General features: G+C 37.8%; 1 protein-coding gene across 1 annotated transcript in view; it reads right to left on the reverse strand.

The window, feature by feature from the left end:
* Positions 1-9,203: 9,203 nt before the first annotated feature.
* PLXDC2 (plexin domain containing 2) overlaps positions 9,204-25,340 on the reverse strand; it is a 278,206-nt gene continuing 262,069 nt past the window's right edge. Inside the window, exons 13-14 of the mRNA XM_086614682.1 lie at positions 21,502-21,662; positions 9,204-9,342 (exon numbers count right to left, since the gene is read on the reverse strand). Coding sequence (XP_086470808.1) covers positions 9,226-9,342; positions 21,502-21,662 — 278 coding nt within the window. The 3' untranslated portion in view covers positions 9,204-9,225. The remainder of the gene's footprint in view (positions 9,343-21,501; positions 21,663-25,340) is intronic.

Raw genomic sequence — 25,340 nt, forward strand, 5'->3', positions numbered from 1 at the left:
ATTTAGGAGGTCGTTTGTGTAGTACCTGTATAATGACACAGAGTTTGAACCCTCCTTAAGAGATATTACAGGGCCCCCATTACAATTTGGGTTTAAGAATAAGGAATTTTTAAAGAAATGACTGAGGTTTCTTTTATGTGTATATTTTAAATTGTTTTCTGGAGGTTTCGAAGTACTTCAAGTACAGAAACAACTTGTAGTTTTAGCTTTACTTCTGTCGTTGTCCACTCAGCTCTACTAAGCAGGCTAAGGGTACATGCATTTTCATGTTGGGAATTTTATCAAATTGAACATTTCTGGGCTGGCATGCACTGAAACAAGAGTCACAGCAAAGAAACTAGAAGTAGGCAGGAAATTCACCTCTATCTCTTTCTACCAGAAAAGCTACATTTTCTTGTGCTTGCTTTGTGCGTGGTTGCTCTGCTTCCCCTTGTTCTCTTTTTCCACTGCCATGCCAATAAGGTTGATACTGGAAACACACTTCAGGGATCCAAGTCTTGACAAGGTCAATCCTGACTGTTAGCAACAGGGTCTGGAGTTTGAATGGCCTTTATCATTGGGTTTCTGAGGCAATGATGAAGTGGGGAATGCTTCATTTCCACCAGTTAAACCACCAATAGAATTGACAGTGTGTGGGAAGAGAACATTTTATGCCTTCTGGGTTTCTGTCTCTGTTCCAACAAGAGCCGAGGTGGCTGATGGCCGCAGGGGTGCTGTACCTTTCAGGCAGGTGAGCTGGTGGCACGTGTCTCCTCCTGAAGCCCAGCCTCTTGCCTTTGCCTGTGCTGATGACCAGTTGTCAGATGCTTCCCTGGCCGGGCTCCCAGCGAACACTTCACCAACTGACTGCTGTTGTGAGGATGTGCTCATTTCCACAGCAACCTGCTCAGACAGTGTCCTGGTTTTAGCTGGGACCAGGATTAGCTCTTCTTTTTAGCAGCTAGAAGAGCTCCGTGTTTTTGGCTTTACTCAGAGGCTCACTCTGAGAAGAACGCTGATAGTGCTCTGATGTTTATAGTTGGCACTGAGATCTCAAGGACTTTCTCAGTCTGCCAGGTTCTTGCCAGTGTGCAGGAGCACAACAGGATAAGGGGGGAGCATAGCTGGGACAAGGGGTCCATGACTCTCCTTACGATTTGTACCTGAACTTAAGATTGAGGGCCAAACTGGCCAATTAGTATTCCATATCATGCAGTGTCATGCCCAGTATAAGAGTCAGGGTCAGCCGGAAAGAAGGGCTTTTGCCCTTCCGGGACTCTCACTTTCGGGTGCTCGGAGTGTTTTCTCTCTCTCTCGCTCTCTGTCTCGGGGCGTCCCGTTCATCCGGGATTGCGGCATCGAGTTTTATCTGTTTCGGGATTGCAGTTTCGGGACGAGACAGGCCTCGGTCAAGGGGTGGTGAGCAATTACACCATACATCACTCGTTTGCATATATTTATCCTTGTACATATCTGTAAATATATATATTGGTAGCGGTAGTAGTAAATTGTTCTTATCTCAACCCTCGGGTCTCTTTTCTTTTTCCTCTTTGATTCTCTCCCTCATCCCTGAGGTGTGGGAGGGTGAGAGGGGACTGTGTCGGGTATAGCTGCTGGAGCAGCCTAACCCACCACAGACAGACATTGATGTCTGTGTGAGCAGGCATTAGACCAGAAAATTCCCCATGTGAGCTGGAGTTCTGTTTTCGTTTCTAATGTAATCACATGTGTTTCAATGCAGGGATCTTTACTGGTTGCCGGCGATGTTTTCCTGTAAGGGATAATGTCTCTGCCAAAGTCATAAATGAGCATGACACAAATTACCATTCTGAGTAAAGTTGTGTGTTGTGTTACATGACCCCTTAAAAGGAAAAAAAAAATTATCAACAGCTAAAGTGGCACTTATATTTATGAGCAGTATTTCGTGGCATTAGTTCAATTTAGGCTATAATGCTTCTCTGACACAGATGTATAACCTGCTCTTTATTTTCAAGAATGCTATGCCAATGTCATCTTGGACAACCAGGTGATGGGGCCCAGTCTGCATGGGTTTATGAAAGGCAGGTCTTTCTTGACTAACCTGATCTCCTTCTAGGACTTAGTGAATGAGGGAAAGGCTGTGGATGTTGTCTACCTAGAATTTAGTAAAGCCATTGACACCATTTCCCACAGCATTCTGCTGGAGAAACTGGCTGCTTATGACTTGGATGGGTATATGCTTCTCCGGGTAAAAAACTGACTAGATGGCCCAAAGAGTTGTGGTGAAATGAGTCAAATCCAGCTGGTGGCAGATCACAAGTGGTGTTCCCCAGGCTTCGGTATTGAGGTCAGTCCTCTTTAGTATGTTTATCAATGATCTGGACAAAGGGAACGAGAGCACCCTCAGGTGCAGGCAACACCAAGTTGGGCAGGAGCGTGGATCTGCTTGAGGGTAGGAAGGCTCTACAGAGGGATCCGGACAGGCTGGATTGATGGGCGGACGTTAATTGCATGAGGTTCAACAAAGCTAAGTGCTGGGTCCCACACTTGGGTCAAAACAACCCCATGCAACTCTACAGACTTGGGGAAAATTAGCTGGAACGCTGCCAAGTGGAAAAGCACCTGGGGGCATTCGTCGACAGCCGGCTGAGTATCAGCCAGCAGTGTGCCCAGGTGGCCAAGGAGACCAAGAGCATCCTGGCTTGTATCAGAAATGCTGTGGCCAGCAGGACTAGTGAAGTGATTGTTTCCCCTGTACTCGGCACTGGCGAGGCTTCACCTCGAATATTGTATTCTATTTTAGGCCTTTCACAACAAGAAAGTTATTGAGGTGCTGAAGTGAGTCCAAAGAAGGGCAATGAAGCTGGTGAAGGGTCTAGAGCACAATCTTAGGTGGAGCAGCTGAGGGAACTGGGATATTGGCGTCCGGAGAAAAGGAGACTCGGGAGACCTTATCACTGCCTACAACTACCTGAAAGGAGGTGAGTGTCGGTCTCTTCTCCCAAGTAGTAAATGATAGAAGAGGAAACAGCTTCTAGTTGTGCCAGGGAAGGTTTAGGTTGGATATTAGGAAAACTTTCTTCTCTGAAAGAGTTGTCAAGCATTGGAACAGGCTGCCCAGGGAAGTGGCTGAATCACCAGATCTGGAGACATTTAGAAGATGTGTAGATGTGTTTAGAGACACGGTTTAGTGATGGACTTGGCAGTGTTAGGTTAACGGTTGGACTTGATCTTGGAAGTCTTTTCCAACCTAAATAATTCCATGATTCTATGAATAATTCTCATTTAAAATCTAACAGCATACCTTCCCCCAGTCCTTTGACTAATCACTGTGTCAAAGATTTTTTCATAAAAGTGCTATAATGAATTAGCTGAGTGGTTTTCAGTTATGTTTTGGTTGGGGCTTTTTTGGGAAGTAGTGGGCTACAACCACACTGGCTGCTGTGTAGAGGCAGCGGGGAAGCCATCCTGCAGGTTACAATAGCTGATGTATCTGCTCCAAAGCAGGAAAGCAGGAAACGGCAGTGTCTAAGCTGATTTGGGTGTTCACAAGTTTCAATAGGGCGGCTGGGCATACCACTAAGTGCTCCTCTTTCTCTGCAGGTGTGCTTCCCTTTGCCTCCCTAGAAGGTGTCACCGTTTTCTTCCTTTGGAAATCTGCATTTTGTCACTAAAACGGGGGTGTGTGGTCATGCTGTGATCCTGATGTCCTTGTGGGCAAGGCAGAGCTGAAAAACTTGAAGCTGACAAGCTTAGATAAAAGGATACCATTGCTGAGGTGTAGTTATACATGACAATCAGATTACAGTATCATTTGCTACCTCTCAAGACAAAATTTATCGACTCTTACTGAAAAGGAAAAAAAAAAAAAGAGATCTAGTAATAAAAACAGCAGTCCAAATGAAGCTAGACAGGCACAAGTGATGTTTACTACTAACAGCTTCTAGGTGTCTGAGGAAACTTTGTGCTACCCAAGCAGTCAATAAATTAAGTCTCTTTCAAACTAACATTAGAGATTAACAAAATGGTCTTTTTGTTTTTCGGGTAAGAGCTACTCCAAAGGAAATAATGCAAACTGCATTGGAAGAGTTTAATTAATATCCCTAAACGCTATCTTCCCAGAGAGACAACAGAGGAAACAGGCGTCTGTATTAATTAATTGGGCAAAAATATCTGCTTAGTTAAATGAATGTAATTAAGAGTAATGTCTTGAGGCCTGCTTTTAAAGTCCCTTTGCTGCTTCAAAAAAATTATCTGGGACAAGTTTTCCGCTGAAGAAACGAGTAGCTTGTCCAATCAAAATGTCTAAACAAAAAGTTTCCAACAGATTAAGAATTTTGTTTGTTAATTCCTGTGGACAGAATCCAGTCAATAATAGGAAAATCTACCTTCAGATAGCTGTGTTAACCAGAACACACATACTGAAGAAAAATCAAGAGGAGCTTTCTTCAGATTGAGACTTATTTTGAGTTATACTGAAAATCGTCATTTTGGCATGTAATTCAAGGCTTAGAGGGGCGAAAGAAAGCAAAGTAGTGAGAATGTGGAGTTAGAGCAGAGGTGGAGAAGAACCAAGGACAAGAATAAAAAAGTGAGGCAGGAGATAAGTATTGAAAAATTTTGCAAGAGACAGAGAATTGCGTTGAAAAGTGTGAAAAATGTCCTGAGTAAGACCGTGGAGACAGCATGAGACCTGCTGAAATGAGCTACGTACAAGGGAGCACCTACTCCACTCAGGAGAGAACTCTGTCAGGAAATGAGCTGCTCTTCCTACCAGAAAGATAATTTACTCCACTTGGCATCCTCAACTGTTTTCATCGCCACAAAAAAATTAAAATGTCAAGAAATTCCTCTAAGATTTGACAATTAAATGATAGTTAAGGGCCAGTTTTATGATGATGATATTGTCTACATCAAGCCAAATCAGTCCACGCACTTGAATATTTTATCAGTGCTCCAGTCATAAAGATATTGGCTGCTCTGGGTAAAAGTAATATCTCATTTGTCCCTTTCAGAAAATCTCTTCCCTGCGCATTGGTACACTGGCTCACCACTTCATTTTCCATTACTGGCCATGGTTGGATGGCAAACTAGTGATTCAACTATTCAGCTGGCTCAGATACTTGTCTAGTGAGTTTTATGGTTTGAACTCTGTTGACAAAGGGATAATGGTTGAGTTTGCACAGCCAAATATTCTGTTCAGCTTGTGAAAATTTAAATTGGTTTCCACAATTTTTCGAAATACAATCATGTATTATTTTTCCCCAGAATTCCATCACACACATTATTTGCAGAAAATGATCTGAAGCCAAATTATAATGGCACAATGAAGGAGGCTGTTACTTACAAGACATCTATGTCATTTGTAGCAGAAGCTGTTGAGATTGAGGAAGGCAATTACAAGAAAGGGAAGAGCCATTTCAGGTTGGTCTTCTCTGGAAAACTGTCTCCCTTCACAGGAATGCTCAGAACACAAATATATCAAGATACATGTATCCCTCAAGTATAATGATGATGAATAAGGAAGAAAAGTCCATGGGGAAAAAAAAAAAAAGAAAAAAAAAAGGCCTTCCAAGCAGGGTTTGGACAGTATGTAACAAAGTGCAACAAAATTTGATGAAGAAGGAGAAAAATATGGAATAGCTGCTTCTTACAAACAGCCTGCTTTCTCTATGTCCAATGCATTATAGAGTGCACTGAGAAATATAGCAGGCAATTAAATAAGTCCACATCATTATATGTATGCACATGGGAGTGAAATTAAATTCCAGTTCTTCTAAAGTTTCAGAGTTTCTTATTTTCTGACTACAATTTTGCAAATGTAAGGATCTTTTTTCAACAGCCTCTGTGTGTGATACACGTATCTGATTTATTGTTTCATCTTACTGAGATTTAAAGAACTACTTAGTAATGTGCTCTGAATCAATTCTTCCTTTTTTTCTGTGAAACAGGATGAGCTGAAGCATAGCACTGACAGTGTTAGGTGTTATGGAATGTTTAACACTAAAATGGAAAATAATAAGATAATTTTGTGAGATCTTGCAATCATTACATGCATTAGATAAACAAATGTACAGGAAAATTCAAGAGTTAAAATAACTGTTAGAATAAATAACTCTCTAAGTAAGCATTTAAAGAAATGAAATATTCTGAATTACTTTCAAATGAAGCACCAGTGGGAATGCTAGTGAAGGCACTGTTTCAGAGACCTGCATGGAAATTTCTTTATGAATTGCTGAATAACATTTCAACTGGATCTCTGAGAGGGGGTTACACGACACTTTTTTGATCTGGATCAATTAACCTGGTGCTTTATAAAATGATAAACATTCTCAGTTAATTCCCATATTTCATCACACCTATAGATTAATATTTGTATAATTTTTAATGTGTCAATTTTAATTATTAAAAAATTAGAAAACCAGATGGAATTACAAAACAGCAACAGATTACTTAATTAACTTTTGCCTACTGGGATAAATAGACCATACCACAGAATATATCAAAGCAGACACCAATGAGATACTATACATCCATTAGTATGCAGGAGGTTTTCTCTTCAGATACCAGTTCTTACCAGACATAAGTATATGCCCATCAGTCTCATTAAATAAACCCAGCAACTCATCATGTTATAATCCATAGCATATAACATCATGGCAGAAATCAAAAGAAGTACACTATGATGCTCCCCAGTGAAATCTGCCACCAAATTATGAGGGGTGGACAAAGAGTGAAAAAAAGAATTGCTATTATTTTACGAAGGATTATGAAATTTATGTTAGTTTGCAAATACTAACAAACATCCTTCAGCTGTGCAAGTGGGCCTTAAAAAAAAAAAGTAATCAAAATATTGGATTTTAATATTGTTGTTGTGTTTGTCTAATCACGTTACAAACATTCTGTCAGCTCCATTGCATGACATGTATTACATACATGGGTAAAGATGTGAAAAACATGAGTAACTCGGCCAAAGTGCAGACCTGTTAACCCATAATAATATAAATCTTCTTTACTTATAGGAAATATTCCTTGAACTTTGTGCAGTACTGTGTAGATTTTTGTAAATTTCTTTGTATAATTTGCCAAGATGTGCTCTGAAACAGAAATTGTTTCGAACAGGATTCCAGCATGCTTCAAATGGAAGCTCTACAATTGCTTCATTTGGCCAATGAACCCTAGCTGATGACTTCCAAGACTCCTAGAAAAACTAATCATAAGTATTGCACACCAAATACGTGTCTAAATGATGTGCACTGATACCTTTTTATTTAATAAAAATGAGTGTCACCAGATATATATGTGCATACATTTGGTTATTGCTATTGGAATTAACAGCCTGCAATTTAATTCCAGCCTATTAGAAACAGGGCTCAGCAGACCCACGCAAATTGAAATGCATACTCGCCACAGGCTTTTTACCAGGCATCAAGACAATGTGTTTGTTAGTACTTTCAGATTAATACCAGTTAGGTTTTGAACAGTTTCAATCTCACGCTAGATGATTTAAAACAGATGAAAATAAGTGTTACACAAAATAAAAGAATACAGAAAATACAGTATTGTATTATTTACCGAACAAAATAAGTAAAAATGTTTGCTTTTTTCTTAAAACAGCATTAAGTAATCAAATTTAGACCATACAAGCATCAACAAGAAATGTAAATAACTGTACTACTAAGGTGGTATCTACAATTTTTTTTAACTGCTTGAGACCCAAAACTGCAAATGTTGTATACTTCACCCTAAAATGATTCAAGTGCCTTGTACAGAACGTAAAAAATTTGATAGTCAATGACTATGATGAAATGTACATACAATACCTGAATTTAATGTTTTAATAGCTCAGGCCCAGATCATCAAAGTATTTAGGTTCCCCCTCCTCATGGAAGATCTGGGTCTCAGTGTATATTAACCCCTTCCATGAAAGGAGTAAATACTTTTGATGGTGAGAATTTATAGTTTTGTCTTTCCCTATACAGGGAGGGAAAGGGTCGATACTAAGGAAAGAGTGATTCCAATAGGCAGAAAAGTTATGGCACTGCAACTACATGAACCACTTTCCCTACACAACATAAAAATATTCTAATATTAAGGATTATTTTACAACTCAGTGGAAATATGCAGTAATGCAATCCATTTCCTTTGTCTGGATGACAAAAATGCAGTCTTAACAGTCACAAGAGCCCGCCTTGTGTTAGCTATAAAAAAAAATATATTTATATATATATTTATGCAACTACTATGTGCATTAAACAAAATCACTGTATGAATCAGCAGGGTTCAATAACACTTGTATCTGAATCTCTGGAAGGGGTGCACTGTAGTCTGTGGTGCTTCTCAGTAAGGACTAACAATGAAACAACAAAGGATAGAAACCCTTTTGTTTAAAATCTTATTATTCGTATCACGTTGCCTAACAAATGGTCCATAAGATCTCTGGCAACTAAAAGGATATGTTGCCTTTACTTCAGCCTACTGCTTAGAAATGAAAGATATCCCTTGAAACAAACCTGATAATTAATTTGTAATGAGCATTGAAACTGAAAATCAGCCCGATTTCATTGTGAACTCCCATGAAATAAAATAATTTCACCATTGTGAAAATTCTCTATTGTCTTCGTTTCTTACCAATTTCTATATCATGAGTTTTTTAGAAGGATAGTAATCAGCAACGTAAAAGAAACATTGTACTACTCCTGGAAAGCATATACATTGTGACTCGCTCAGTTAGGTGGGTAGGTTAATTTAGAATTGAAAAGTGAGTGTATTTCATGTCCGCTTATAGAAGTATTGGAAAATTCCTTTTCTTCTTCTTTACCTGCATTGAGATACTTTTCTCAATCACCTGCGAACACTGATCAGTGCTCTTTGCACTGAAAGGGTACAGATTTGTCACTCAGTCTTTGAGATACCAGAGAAGAACACTTGAACCAAAGGGCAGCATCCTTGTGCACCAAAGCTTTATTATACTTTCGATTACTGTGCATCCCCATACCTAAAGCCAATAACATGGCACTTGTGCCATAGTTCTGATACCATAGGTGTCCACTGACAAGTGTTCTGCATGAACCATCGTGTCTCAGTCCACTAACAAAAACTACTGTGCAGTGGTAATCTGGTATCTTAGTTTTTCTTCTTGGACAAAGCTTATCCAAAATCTTCTTTCTATCAGGCTACAGCAGCTTAGAGCTCCTTTTCCTTAAAGAGAGGCAAAGTAAATGTCTTACACCTGTAGGCCAGTACTGGTGTTCTGTCCTAGAAATTTTAGCACTGCTCTGATACGATGAAACCTTCTTTTTCTCCAACCGGTTCCACTTCAGCATAGGCAGGATGTCCAGACCCTCTTCTGAATTTCATTGCTGGCCATCTGCTTGGACGTCGCTGTAACAGCAACAAGAAAATAAACTTCCAGAATATGAAGGGTACAATAACAAATTGTTAATAAAAAACTTTAACAATGTCCTGCAATTTTCGTCTCTCATACTAAAAGTCACTCCATGTAGTTGTTACAGGAATGGAGAAGAACAGTTCATCAGTAGCAAAAGTCAGAGGAATTTATCTTTCTAAATGTGAGTGATGGCTGTTCTCAAAGACCTATATAATTATCACTGGTCCTAGCAACGCAGAGTATGAAATATCTCCTGTCTAAAACTGTTGATCAGTGGATCCGTGAATTTTGTCATATAAAGACCAGCTGATTCCCCACCCTCTAAAGGATCTGTCCACTGCTCTTCCTTCCTAATTCTGCATAAGACTTTGCTAACATACTCTACTCCATGGGAGAACAAGTAGCAGAGTCAACAGAAATGGTACTGTTAAAAATTATTTAGGACAAAATTCTGGCATCCTTATTCAGGACTGCTAAAATAATGACTTTGTATTTGAAGCATCATAATTTCTACTTGAGTAGTTTACTTTGATGGTTCAAATAGAAGCAACTTTTTTGTTTAAACTCTTACGACCTTTGGATACAAGGCTTAAGAAGATTTTATCAGTTTTCATTAGGATCTTTGGTGCCTGCTTTAAAAACAGCTAATAAACAGAGGAAAGAAACAGAACTTTTCTATGGCAAATGAAAGAATTCCTGTATGATTGTGCTGTCGCTGGGAAGGAAAAGTGCTTTAAAAATCTTGTGTTTTCAAACTAATTAATGTCTGGGAAGGCTCAGACTTTACCAAGTTACCAAGCTGAGATTCTGTCAAAAGGAATAGTTTTCAGGAAAATAGGGAAACTCTTTCTCAAAGTCATTTAGCAGAAAAAGCTGTCCTAAAATGATTATTTCCTATTGAAAATTTTATCGCCACATATGCTGATACATATTTCTTTTTCTTTGGTGACGACAGATACAATCTGCTTGGAAGGAGGGCTGGAAGATATAACAACCTATATAGAAACATTGCAGGAAAATGAGAGGAGAAACAGTGGAGATGTTATAGGCTATACATTTTCGTTGACAGTTCAAAATCTAAACAATTTTACTTTATGATGTCTCTTCTGAAAATAAACACTGCATTTGATTTTCTGTCCCCACAATACCCCATTTTCATTGTCTTCTCATTACTGATGATATTTCATGCTGCTGAGGGGTGGTGTTGGGGACCACAGAACAGCCACAGCCACGACATTATTCTGAGGCTTATGGTGCTGTTGGGCAGCAGCCACTAAACAAATTTTGGGGGACCACTGAATCATGTTACCAACAAGCCATACACTTGTCTGCGGGTATAGCACAAAGTCTTCCCCAGTGATCACCTCTAGGAAGATACAATATAAAAGCAACTGGTTCCTTTTTCTCCCATTGCAGGATCAGGTTACTTTTGAGGCATCCAGAGCTAAATTCTGTTTGGCAGGTAATTTAAAATCCCAGGCTTTTCAATGCAACACCTTCCTACACAGTAGGAAGGGAGCACACTGTCCTCTTTAATGGATGTCTTTTCCTAATAAGAAAATCTAGTCTATTCAAACTTTGGAGACCTTTATTTCCACCTAAGCTTGATTCAGCGTGGTTTCAAAATTAAGAAGGACAGTTTGGTTACTGCTAAAGAAAAAGGGTCATATTCTGTTCTTAGACTCACTAAAGTAAATAAAGAATAATTCCATTAAATGTAAAGGACTTATTCTAGATTTACACTGGTATAAATGAGAAAAGAATCTGACCGAGAGCTCTCTAATGAAAAGAGAAAATCAAAAACCAATGGAAAACTAGTAGGAAAAAATAATTAGAAAGTCTCCAATGGCAGTATATAAGGATGAGCTGAGTTTTAATCTGTTAAGCTGCTCCCTCATTTCATTTTAAGATGTACCCATGATTAGTTACTATCTCCTTGCTACATTGCTGTTAGAAACTAAAAGCTACCATTTTGGGCTACTCTTTTTAATTGGTCTTTCCAGATGATGAAATATGGAACAGATGTTTATCAGTTCTAATGATACAATGCCACACAACATAAACATCAGATGTTGTTCCAGAAATAAAACAGTAGATTCAAAGATCACCCCCAAATATTACAATTGCAACTTTCTGTGGTTTCTCTTCATGCCTGAGGTGAGATTTTCCATCGCTAGTGACTGTTTAATTTCAACTTCTTTGTGTGCGTGTGGGTATTGTAAATGATTGCCAGTCTTAAAAGAGAGCACTGACAAGCTATCAATTCATTGACTTGTGTATTGAATCCCAAAAAGCTATAGAGATATTACAGTTTTAATTGATAAAACCAAAAGTAACTTAATTGATATAAGGAGATACAAGCTCCTTGAGTTACTAAAGCATCTTAGGAAATTCCTGATGCATTCTTCCCCTTTATTCTCTGTGAATCAGATGTAAAAAAATTAAATCATCCCCCCCCAAAAAAACCCACCAACTCACTCCAGACCCCAAACAATAACAACAACAAAAAAAAACACCAAGGAGAAAGCAAGCTGAGTATTTTAACTAATTCCTTAGTTTTGTCATCCAATTCATCAGGAAAAAATATGCTTCCTTCTCTGGAATTAGAATTCTTAGAGGAAATCCTCTAAGCTGTGGCTGAAAAGTTGTAACTGCTGCTTCCTTTCAGTACACTGCAATGCAGGAAAGCAGAACTAGGATTTTTCTCATAGGACTCAAGTTTTCTTGGGTTCATTATTTTAAGCAAATAAGGATGAGGGTAAAGCACTGGTGATTTTACATAATATATGACCAGGATGTAGAAGAATAGTTTATTATACATACTAAAAAAACCCTAGTTCCTATTGAAGATCAGTAAGATAAAATGAAATAAACTAGCAGTTGGGTAATCCATGGAAAATGAGATCTACCTTTCATGTTTCTTACATTATGCCTGTCTACACCATTATTGGTGGCTGTGTAGTATATTTGACTTCCTACAGCAATACTAAGGCTAGAATAAGCATCTTTACGTAAATCTTGCAGTAGAGGCAGAATGGATACTATTTGCCTTACTTCTGAGAAGAAAAAGGAGGGGATTACACCTATGAATGCTAAAGGGTGGAGGCTGGAGTATCTTCTCACTGTTGTTGCATGGAAAGGTCTCCAAGTGTGTTCTCCTGGTTGACCAGTTTCTTCTTTTGACTCCTTTCAACATGAAGGAATTTGGAGCCTTATAGGGCCTCTTTTATCCACCAAAATGGTATGATCTCATTAAGACAAGATTAAAAAAAAAAGATTTGATACATATCTGAGTGCACTTAATTGAATACTGTCTAAATAAAATGCAGTTGGTACGATCCGAACATGATTTCCAATGCTACAGCCTATGATTTTTTTTTTGAGGTTGCTAGCTTCAGACCATCTTATTTCCTGCTGAACAGTAAATTTTTTAAGCAAAAGAGAAAAAAGTGGCTCAAGTTGAAAAACTACAGGAAAGTTTCAGATCAGTGCTTTCTGTATGTGTTTGACTGTATTGGTGGAACTTTACACAGAAATTTCTAGTAAACTTGATCATACTGAAAGAGAGGAAAGGAAAAAGGATCCATCAATTTTTATGTTATGGGGCTCTATTAAATGTCTAGAGATTATTTAAAACGGAGCTATTTATTTTCTACTGTCAGAAAGGCTCCTACTTATCATAAGCCACCAGATCACCAATGATGCACCTATAAAATAAGAATGGAACAGCCTGCTACAATTTAGTAAAGAGGTAAAATTCTGTAAGAATTATGTATTTCTACACTGACTTACAGACTAGAAACCAATCATTGTCTCAGATTAATATTATCTTGAAAACAAAGGAAGTAATCAATTCAGACTTCCAGTGAAGAAGCTGGTACAAAATCAATTCAAGATTTTTTAATGGACTTTAAAAATATTTGAAAAGAATAAACTGAGTACACATAAACAAGAAATGAAATCTACTTTGTACATGCCATAGGAAAATAAATTGCAAGGAATAAGCAATATACAAGACCAATTACAGGAGGACAGACAGTCATATAAAGTTGTATTGAAGTACTGCTTTTGAAAACTGATGCCCTGCTCCTGATAGATTCTGGTGCTGACATTATACACTATCTCTAAAATCTATCCCAGCTAACAGTTTTCACCTGACATGGTAATTCATTAAAAGCAATTGTAATAATGTATATTTTGTTAGCTGCAGTACGCCTGAGTTTTCACATTTCCTTTTATGCATTTGCATGAAGACGAGTTTCTATCAGTAATGGACAGAAGGAACTTGGCAACATGTATTACATATTTGATATTCTTACATCCTACCCTCTACTATCCCCATCCCATCCTCATCCTACCCTTCAAATAGTACAGAAAAATGGAATGAGCATGATTTTGTATAGATGTGCAATGTCCGCAGTAAAGGGAAAACATAGTGAAAAATCTGCCCCTCTATAATCTCTTCAACCTTGCCACATGCACATTTTGTTCTGAAACTTTTCAAAAAGATTATCAAAAGTTCCTCTGTATATTTCAACCAGCATAAAATCCCAGAGTGCTTGCGCACGGATCAAATCTTCATTCCTATTCAGCAGTAAACTTGAACAGTGGATTTCACTGAGACACACACAGATTCTCTTCCCTGAGTTTACTGAGTTTATGTTGAGTATAAATACTTCAATTGGCATGAGAAGATCAATCTGTCAAAGACTTGAAAAACTCTCCAATGCTCCCTAGCAAACTTCATTTCCTACTAAACTACACAAAAGCTGAAGTTACTGAATATTTTTTAGGCTGAATCACAGAATCATAGAATGGTTAGGGTTGGAAGGGACCTCAAAGATCACCTAGTTCCAACCTCCCTGCCATGGGCAGGGAAACCCTCTACTACACCAGGTTGCCCAAAGCCTCATCTAACCTGGCCTTGAACACTTCCAGGGATGGGGCATCTACAACTTCTCTGGGCAACCTATTCCACTGCCTCACCACCCTCAGAGTGAAAAATTTCTTCCTTATATCTCATTTAAATCTACCCTCTTTCAGTTTAAAGCCATTGCCCCTTGTCCTATCACTACATGCCCTTGTAAAAAGTCCCTCTCCAGCTTTCCTGTAGGCCCCCGTTAAGTACTGGAAGGCTGCAATAAGATCACCCCAGAGCAATGCTCTGATGAATGCTCTGATGAAATTTGTCTTCTCTATCTATTGATTATTTTCCTTTATTTAAATTCTTTCAAATATTCAGAGGACTGTTTCACTGTTTCTACTGAAGGCTGCATCTTACATTTCCACTGATGTCAAGTTCTTTGTCTCATTCAAGGGCATAAAGACATTTAAATCTGTATTCTTTAACCACATGTTGCCAACAAGGCCTATTTAACTCTCTTAACTGGAAATATGCAAATACAGAACTACCTAAATTCCTGATTGATTGTCAAAACCACAGAAAAATTGTAATGACTTACTCAAATGGATTAAGAAAAGGCGAAAAAACTATAAAAAGATCTATTACTAAATGACCACATGTTAACCTGATACCATTGAGACCCGTTAGTCTACGTGCGCTTGTCCATTCCTAATCTATCTGGGTATCCAGGCCTTCTGCTTCCTCATGACAAGGAAAGATGTTTCTGTTACCAATCACCTTGCCCATAACATGTTTGTGCACTCAGAATTACCTGAAATATTGCTTGGCAGTTATAATTTGTACATCAGTCTTTAATCTCTCCTAGAAATACTTAATTTATTTGGCAAAGCACAGTCAGAAATGGATCAGGCTTCAAATATCTGAAACTGTACTTCTGATATGTGTTTCCAGGAACAAGAAAATTACCCGACACCATGTTAATTTAATATTTTGAAGAAATTGTTCTGAAATAAAGATTGCTTCAGACTTATAACACAGTAGGATCATTTACTGGCTTTATTTATTTTTCTTTTTGATAGAAGTGCTTGTTTAAAGTACCTCTTTGTGATTTAAACCACTTCTTGTTATAACAATGTCTCTGCAGTCTTAGGTTCATCTAAGTAGCTGGCTGCTGACAGATGAGAAACAGAACGCCTCCTTCCTCCCCACCTTTGACTTTTATTGTCAGTGTTGATTATTTATTTTAGTGCTTCTCTCTTGTGGCTGATTTAGGTTTCCCTTGCTGAGCTGCTGGTTCCTGCTGAGCTGGATAAGCTTTGGAAAAAATAACTTTGCTATCAATACAAGGCAATGACAGCGAGATCAATGATAATACCCCAAATGCCAGGACACTGCAGGACTTTGAAAGAAGAGAAAGATAATACTTGTTCTCTTCTATTTAATCATCATCTTCATGAAACACTATTCAGCCCAAACTTCTGGACAAAACCAAATTGATGACCATGTCAAGTCTTTTTCAAACTAAAAGCATAATCCCCTGCAAAATGTATATATAATAAAAACAATGGGCCATATCCCAAAAGAAAATCAGCAGAGCTGTGTCAGCTTCATCATCTGTCTAAGCCAGCTCAGGATCTGACTGTTTTTTACAAAATTCCTTCTTTCTTTTTTACTCTGTCTCCTGTTTACTTCTCATTTGTTTGAAGACATACATTGCATCTGTGACATTAATGCAGAAACCTGGAAATGATGCATGGAAAACAGGTCTGGCTGTTAAATGACAGCACTTATTTGTGTTGTGCTGTTATGAGCAGAGATGTGTAACAGTGAACCAGAAATGCCCATTAGTTCCCTGAGCCTGAAACATCAAGAACTGTCTCTGGCTTTTTTGACTATTTCCTCCTTCTACATCCTTCCTCTACGCAGACAAGAGATGAGAAGAAGGTCAAAATCTGAAGAAAATTTACTGCTAAATCTGCATGCCAGTGAATGTTTCCAGATACTGCAACACAATCCACTATACAGCTCAATTGTTAGAAAAAAACTCCAACAATTAGTGCTTTCTCAGACCACCCCAGCTAGGGCTCAGGATTTGGGACCATCCTCGATTCACATTAATAGTCTGCATGCGAGGCTGCATGTGAGTCTTACTGTGAGGCTGACAGTTAAACGACAGGAATGTAGACCTTCCCATGCTGGTTGGTCTCTGTGCTAAAAACAGTCCCAGCCCTAGTTAATTTACTAGTAAAGACATAATTCAAGTTAAATCAGAAAGAGTTGAGGTGCTTCCCCCAGGCTCTGATCACACACTATTATTTTATTTGCTGAAAATCTGCAGCTGCTCATTCCTTCCTCCTTTTCTTTCTCCCCAGGGTCACCTCCTGGCTCCATAGCACCAGTTCAACTCCCTGTGTGGCCATTTGAAAAAACAGATTTGTGAAATTATCCAGCTTAAACATCCAAAATGACGTAAAACAAACAACTAAAAAAGACATTGGTATGTGCATGTGAGTGTGTGAGTGTACATGTATGTTTCTAAGCAGCTGATTCAAGGACAATAAAGTTGTGGAAAAACTCCATGAAGGGTGGGAACATGAAGGCAAAGGCTATGACCTTTAAAATGGGATCTTATCTCAAAAGAATGATAACTTGTGACCACAAACACTCACACTTCTGTTCAGTGTGTGACATATTAACTACTATTCAGACAGACACAGCCACGGTAAGAAACAGACAGGCTCTGAATTCCCTCATATCCCTACAGCTTCAAGGTCTACATGTGCTAATAAGTTGGATTTATTTTTGTACCTATAAGCTGAATACAAGAGAAAGCCTCTTTGCCTGAGGTTAAGATTGTCCCAACTTGCAATGGTAGCTTAGACTCCTTAAAATCCCCTACCCGCAGAGAATTGCCACAGGAAAAATTTATTTTGCTGTTGTCAAGCCTTAGGTAAGCATGTTTGGCAACAGTATCCCTGTGTCCAGCTGGGAAAAGACATCCCGAGGTCTGACTCCCTGCCTTCATATTGGCCAGCAATTCCTCTGCTGTCTTCTCAGCTGTGGCCAGATCATGTTGTCTTTGCTCCCCAAAGGCAGAGCACTGGGATGACAGCTGAGGTAAATTTCAAAGATTAAAAGGACTTTGGACTGACATGTAATAAGAAAGGTAAGAAAACCGCAAAAAAAAAGGAAAGCACATGAAAACTTCTTGCATCATGTGCAGCCCTTCTGTCCACAGATAACTGGGTGCAAACAGGCAAAAGACATCTGAGTAAAAGTCAGTCTGCCTTATGCCTTGCTTTTCGATTTACTAAATGTTCCCTGGAGATTAATTGCTTTGAGCGCCAAAGTTCACACACAAATACAAATCAACAAAGATTAAAAACATAAGAAAAAAAGAACACGAAGAAAAAGAAGGGAAGAAGTAAAATCTAAAATACTACTAAAGCTGCTATTTGGTTCAATGAAATTTGAGCAAATCCATCTAACTCAGCTGGGAATTTCTATGCCCCTGTTTACATTCAGCTCTAGATATCTATATCACTTTTGCTACGATCTATACCACAGGCATGCAATCCACCACAATTGGGGCATCATGCTTGGCTTCTTGGCCACCAAACCTCAAATCCTGAATCCAAGTACACTACACAGGTTAGTGAATAAATTATTTAGTTTTTAATTGTGGTATAGCTAGTGTGTAGCTACATGTGTTATAGCTAGATTTCTGACATAAGCTCCTGCTTTGTTGAAAAAGACATGAAGAGCACTATTTGACATATATGCTACTTTTAAAAAATCAGTGCAAATAAGTTCAAAGTATACTCAAGAGACACAAGATTCCTCAAGGAAGAGTAGGCATGTAACTTGATTCAAAAGGGGAAATTATTTGCAACAAAATCAAATTCAAGGGAGAGAAAATATCACAGAGATAACCATAAATAAACAAAAGACCAAAGTATAAAACATCTCTTCTGTCACTCTGCAAGATAATCTTTACTCAACATTTACTCTCAGCTCTTAGAAAGATCCTGCATTCATTGAAACTTTGTCTGGAAATCCCTTAACTTTAAAAGCTGATAATTCATCCTGTCATTAGGTCACCAGAGAAGTGTCTGTCCTAAACAGTAAAACACATGTTGAATAGTGTGGGGGCTGAAGGAAACAGGAAAACATCACAGTTTGATTTGAATCTTCTACATGCTTAATAAAAAGGGGAACTTTTTTTGAAAGGCATTGTACTATTCGGATGGTATTATTTTAAAATGATACACTATCATGGGCAAATTGAATAGAATTGGCATTCAAGACTTCTCAAGCTGTTTGCTCAAAATAGCTATTTTTGTTTCAGGTGGGGCTGCACATATGCATTGTGCTTAACAGCTATGAACAAAACCACTAAAGGAAATGTTTTCTTCAAACTTTAGGGGTAAAAAAAATCATATAATAATGTTCTAAAACAACAGTTGCTTTTGGAATAAATGGCATTTTTCTTGGCTTTTGTGTATTGCTTACTTAAACCAATCATTTTGAAAAATTGCTATGTTTAATGTTGATATGATAACTTTAAGTAAACACAAATGGGACAGGCCCCTGTTCTTTGTTTTGTCCAGCCTTAGATTTATATTAATTACTGATGTTAGACAAACTGATGCAGATCTTGATTTGGCTAGAAAACTTGATGGCAGACTACAGTGTACTAGTAATTTTTTAGACAACTGCATGAGAGAGCTGCCTGTCCATCTGTCACATCTTGTTTTAACTGTGCAACGTGCTTTATTAATAAAGAGACTCACACAAACCAGTATTATTTTCTGAAATATGTATATACTTGTTCTCATTTCATGACCAAGCCCATGGCAATACTCGAGCTCTTTACCCAGAATGGTAACATCAGACCCACATTTTAGCCATTTCCCATAAATAATGCAGCTTGCCAGCTGTGGGATATGGGGGTACCATGTTATCTATAACAGCTTACTCAGAAACATTTTTCAATTGCACAAATGCAATAAGGAATGCTTTTTTGCAACAGTGACCTATTTATATCAGTTATGCCTCATTATTTTTTTGTATTTCAACTTCAAAATGTAAGTCAGAGAAGATACATTCTCCTCTGTAAAGGAAACAAGTACATCCTATAGATCAGATGAATATAAGAATAACATATTCTACTCTTTATTTCTCAAATTGGTCAAATGATTTTTTTTTTTTCCTTTGGAAATTAAATGATCAAACTTCTTGAAAGCAATTTCATGTCCAGATGGGATTATTGTCCAGAACCTTATTCTGTTCTTCTGTGCTTATGATACCAAAAAGGGCTCTAAAATTCTGGAATTTGTGGAAATGTTCTGAAATACAGAGTAATCCCTTTCTCCATCTCTTGTGGTTTTACCACTGCATCAGTGGCTTTATCACTCACAGGGAAAGGCCACCTCTTCATGGCTAGAACTTTTATAAAGATTCTTTCATAAAAATTATTCTTGCTAAATGGCTGTTTGTTCACAAGTGTCACAATTTTCCTAGTAACCAAAACAGGATGTAGTTCATAACACATTTTGCATAAATTTGACTTCGACTGATTTACTTCCTCCTGTCCTTATTTAAGTATTTCTCCTTTATTTTAAACAGAAAGATTATGTTTTTCTATTTTTTCTAAAAGTCTACATTGCTTGCTAAAAGATATTTTAGCTTTGACTGCATAGATTGATTAATGCTACTTAAAGATTAAATTCAGGTTTTTAACAAAACTAATTAAGGCACCACCGTTCGCATGATGAGTATGATATCAATGAATGAAATAAAATAATATGCCATTGTCACTGAGAACAGAAATAAATAAATAAATAAATGTGTGTTTTGATTTGGTATTCTCTCTCCTTAAAAAACGGTGTTGCCATTTACTTAGCCTTTTCAATCACATCGTAACAGATAAGAAACTTCTTTGTATTAAAGTGAAAGAACAGCAATTCAATCTGTGTGTGAAAAAACTAAAGGGACAAATCCTTTTCTTTTGTACAAGAACTGCAGTGGAGTTTTGTTTGTCTACATCAATAAAGAACTGGCTTGAAATGTTGCATAGACATGAAAGAAAACTATTGATTTTATTATGTGGATGCTTTTCCCTGATGTAACACAGTTACATTGCTTGAGCCTGAAACACTGATAACCAATTAATTTTGATTTCTGTCACTACTATTGCATCTAAGCAGTATATTTATTATAATATGATTTTAAAGATAAATCACTCTGTTCATGTTCATGTCTCACTTAAATTCACACTGCTGTCACTAAGAATAAATGTCTGTATCTTCCTGGTCCAGGCTTTTACCTAAGCAATCCTTAGGTCCAGGCTCTTAAAAGTAAGGGAGTACTTGCAGGTGCGGGTTATGAACAAGCAGCATTTTCTTTCATGTTTAGACACTCTATACTTATCAAAAGGTAGAGGAACATTGCTGAGTTGAAAAAACCACAAGCGTAGGTATTCACAGTCTTTTGTAGAATTAAATACCTATGGAAAATGTTCCTTTCTCATCTTGTCATGTACAGTGGAGTTGAGCTGGCCAAATGTCAGCATCTGCAATGTAGATGTCTGCACCTGAGGTAGCTATCTATATTTGAAGGAGAAAAATGGTAATTTATCTAATCCTAAAGGAGATGTCTCAAATAGGTCAGATGAATGATGGTCTAAAAAAGTTTGTTTCTCTCTACACTAATAAAAAGAGCAAAGGGAGATCATATTAGATTTAGATGTTAAAATCGGGTCAAAAGAATCTTTCCCACACTCTGGGAAAGTGTTAAAAGATTTCTGCAAACGAATGTATGGAACAGCTAACATGTTTCCAGCTAAAAACTTACTTTAAGTCTGCTTTTCTGGAAAATTAATGAATGCACACATTTTATTTTTCCACAGGAAAATAATTGAAAAAAATGTATGTCCCAAAATAAAATGCCAGTGCACATGACAGCTAATGAAAAAATGCTACTGTAAGGACAATGAAGGACAGGAAAGAGACGTGGAGTGGTATCTGAGATATATCTTTTAGATATATGTCCTGTGTTAAAACAAAAAAAAAGTAATAGCAATAGTAGTTGAAGCAGTAGCTGAGTGACAAACATGCTAAGAACAAAGAGCATCGCCTGCTAGGTGAGACAGGTCCATTTCTTCGAAGCTTACACTATGAACACAAGAACACTTTCTACATTTAATTAAGAAAGTTCTATTCTGGAGACCCCAATTTTACTAGTCAAGTGACAAGACTAGTGACACAACATGTTACTTTTGTCTTACCTCTATAAAGAAGAGACTAGCCGCTGATGTTGGATGATGATACATGTAGACAGTCACGAGGATGGCTGCAGCCACAATGAGGACCAGGACTAGAATACCAACAATTAAGCCGGCATGAAGCGTTCCACCTTTCTTCTCTGCTGCACTGTCATCTGTGGAAGCTGCACAAATGGCATACTTATTAGCACAGTAACTTATATCTTATCCCTTCCATTTCACAGCTGGCAAGTGAGCATTTGCTTTTTCTGTGTTACATGCTCCTCATGTTCTGCAGCCAAAGTTGGAAGAAGATGTTAACAGTCTTTTCCAGAACGGAATACTCTCACAATCTTTATGGACAGATATTTCCAAATGTTTTACTAATTCTAAATCAAAACACAGAATTAATATCCTTTCTTTTGAATGCAATCTGGACATTCTTAAGTTCCTAATTACCTTCATAATGAATTTTGCTTTGATTTTCTCATAAAACTATTGCAGTTGCCCTACAGACAAAAAGTACTAATTGAATACATTTTGAATGTTGTAATTTTTTTTTTAAAGCTTCAAGTTGAGACATGTCACAAACCCTTGTGAGGTCTAGCTAATAAACATGTTCTGAAAGCCTGATTTATTAGCTTGGAGAGGGGTTTTGAATCATCCTGTGCAACTGAATCAGACAGCTAAAAGTGTAACAGATGGATGTTAATGACCCTGCAATACTCTAATCTTGGTCTAAATGGAACACTCATCATACCAAAGCATTACAGAAGACCATCTATTTACTAAACTTGATACCAAGAGGCCGCTCATGCTCTACTCCCATCAAGAGAAAAGAGGGCTGTCTGTCACACAAGCAACTTCTCAGCAGTGCTTCCAAATAAGGGACTGAAAGTCTTTTAGCAACACTGTAACCTTTATGGAAAAAGTCTCTCAATAAATTAGCCAACATCTGTAGAACTGCTTGTGCTCATGTGCGATTTCTACTTTGGACAACTTGGGGTATCACAGTAAGTACGAACATGGTGATACTCAATGATTCTTCAGCATCGTTGTGCATAAAAGGAGAAGTGCTGTTCTACTCACCACTGCAGGCAAAAGAGTGATTCAGAAGCCCTGGATTTACAAAACACCAGCAGAGCACTGGTCATTTGGCTTCACAAACTTACGTCATTCTAATATTCCCACCGCTTTCTGCCTTTCTGGCAATCCTTCAAATCACCTCCATGCCTTACTCCATACAAAACCTCTCTGATCTCGCTTATGATAAATTTTCTTTCAATTCCGCTTTTCAAATTCTCTCAAAATGCTTGTTTGCCAAGCTGATTATAACAAAAATTGTTGATTTCTATAGACATCATTTTTGTTGTGCCACCTCCCTGAACTATTTGTTTGGTTGTCTTAGAGTGTCATGGTCTTTGAGGACAGGACCACCCCTTTTATTTATTCTTGGGAAACAGCTAGTGAGCTATGGGTACCACTCCAAATAAGTCACTGTTATTGTTATTAATATTAACAACAACAATAACAATAACTGTATGGTCTTTTACCATTCATGAAATTGTAGAAGTAGAGCACTCCAAGCTAATGTTAAAGAAAGAAAACTGGAAAATAATAGAAAGGTCTATTGATCTAGGTCCTTATACCGTGTTAAATGCCTTGTATGAGGGGCAATAAAAGAAAACAGGAACGGTTAACTTCAGTGTAACAGCTTATCCATGTGTGGCAGGACATTTTCTCCCCAGACCAAGGAAGGCTGCATGGCCCAGTGGATTGAATGGCACCATTGTGACAACAGGGAGAAAACGAAAATGAAGATCTATTATCTTAGCCAAGAGCTTTTTTAAACTACAATATGGAAGTGAATCTATGGGAGAGTGAAGGAATTAAACAAAATTTCCCCTGCTTTTGTCCATATTTCCTCAATCTTGTGTCAGGACAGCTGAAACTGCAGTGCTGTTCTGCTCTTTCCCGTGAAGTCAGTAAGGCAGCTTGCAGAGTAAGGAGCTGAGTAACAGAAAGGATAAAGAAAAAGAACCTAATAATTTGAGAGGCTAAACTAGGACGTGGGAGGCATTAATGAATATAATGAAAAATTGCAAGCAGGCATCCCCACTCAGGTACTGCTTAATCCTGAAGGTATCTTTCATTTTATGGAAAAGTTCATGAGTACCTGTTCACACGGGAACTTCAGCTTTAATCCTGCTGACTGTGGACATCAAGTTTGAACTTAGGCATGAATAGGATCCAAGAACCAGGCCTCTCCCTGCCCAAATCCTACAAAGGGATTTACTTAGCTTTCTTAAAGCTTAGTTCACACAGATGTATAGGAGTTTTTTTAAAATAAAAACATGTCAGAGCTATTTGGTTTTTTTTGTGTGTGTGTTTTTTTTGTTTTCTTTTGTTGGTTTTTTCTTTTTTTTTTTTTAAACACAGTACATACGGTGAACATTTCCAGGCCATCATTTACATTGCAGTGGAAGAAAGGAAATATTGCCCAGGATATGGAAGATCTATTTTCAAATGTATTCCCATCCAAAGGGGACTTAAAACTGGTTGTAGCATTATGTAGCAAAGGATGTAAGATTCATGGAGAAGACAGGAAAGAAAGAAAGGTTACCCTAAAAAAGGTTCCTCTAAATTTCAGACAGCAGAGTCTTTTACTTGACATAGCCATTAACAATTTATTAAATAGCTATTCACTTTCAGCTGAGAACAGATGAATGTACACAAGCTCCAGTCTTTATTTCTGTGCATGCACTGTAACAATATTTAGTACTTGCACGTACATTTCAAATCGCCAAGGAACTGCAAATTAAGTAATTGAAAGGCCATAAGGAAAGGCCTGCTTTATTGTACATGCTCTAGATTGGGCTATTAATTCCCAGTGACGAGCAGTTAGCTGTGTGAGTCACCCTACTGAGAAATAACCGCTCCCCCGAAGAAGCAGGGGATTCATAGTTTGTCTGTCTCATAATTGTCTTTTTGACAGCTGCATAGTCTTCAACTCTTCCCTTCAATGCCACATCAGTGCATCATAAACTACTTTATCACTTGTAACCATTTTCAGGCCAATTTGCACTAAATGAGTAATTTGTATTGTTACCATGTTATGGTTGAAGGCAAGAACATCATATTCTGCATATTAAAAAATGCTGGACTTCAGCAAAGGTCCCAACCACTCTGTAAAGGCCTTCAAATTAATTCCCTTTGATTTGGTATTTGCTCAGTGTTTAGCATCCAGATTTGCAAATGAGAAACTCAGTACTGAGTTATCATCTTTAGGCTGATGATCTTCCTAATAACACAGGTGCCCAGATTTCTACTAGTCTAGGGTGGAGCACTACACAGACATTAGTGCAATGATCAGAATGCCAAACACAAAAAATAACGAAATACAAGAAATGCTTTTCTTAAAGGACAACAAGTGTGAGTAACTTGTAATTTCAATAATCAAAACTCAGTTCATTGACCTCAGGGCTCAAATACTCATGAGAAACTGATTTCATTCTCTTTGCACAGAGACAATAAACAGTGTTGTCAACTTTGAAAATACTCTTTGCTGCAAAATCAACTGACAGTTCTTTTAAAAAGCCACCAAGAGAAACAGATGAAAAAATGGACACTGATAGCTTTTCAGGTGCAGAAATCTTATTAAGATTATCACAGCACATCTGCTGTTCCCGGCAAGGCTAAACCCACGGGAGGATATTTGTCGGATGACCAATCCTTTCCCAAAAGGAAATTTCTCAGTGGAACTTTCCCCAAACTTTCCTTTTCTTGTGCTCAAAAAAGCAATTGTTACATACAAGATGCTCTATCTATAAGTCCTCCCCAAGTTCTTACATGTATAAACCTTT

Source organism: Tauraco erythrolophus, chromosome 7 (genome assembly GCF_009769465.1).
Source record: "Tauraco erythrolophus isolate bTauEry1 chromosome 7, bTauEry1.pri, whole genome shotgun sequence".
NCBI classification, from domain to species: domain Eukaryota; kingdom Metazoa; phylum Chordata; class Aves; order Musophagiformes; family Musophagidae; genus Tauraco; species Tauraco erythrolophus.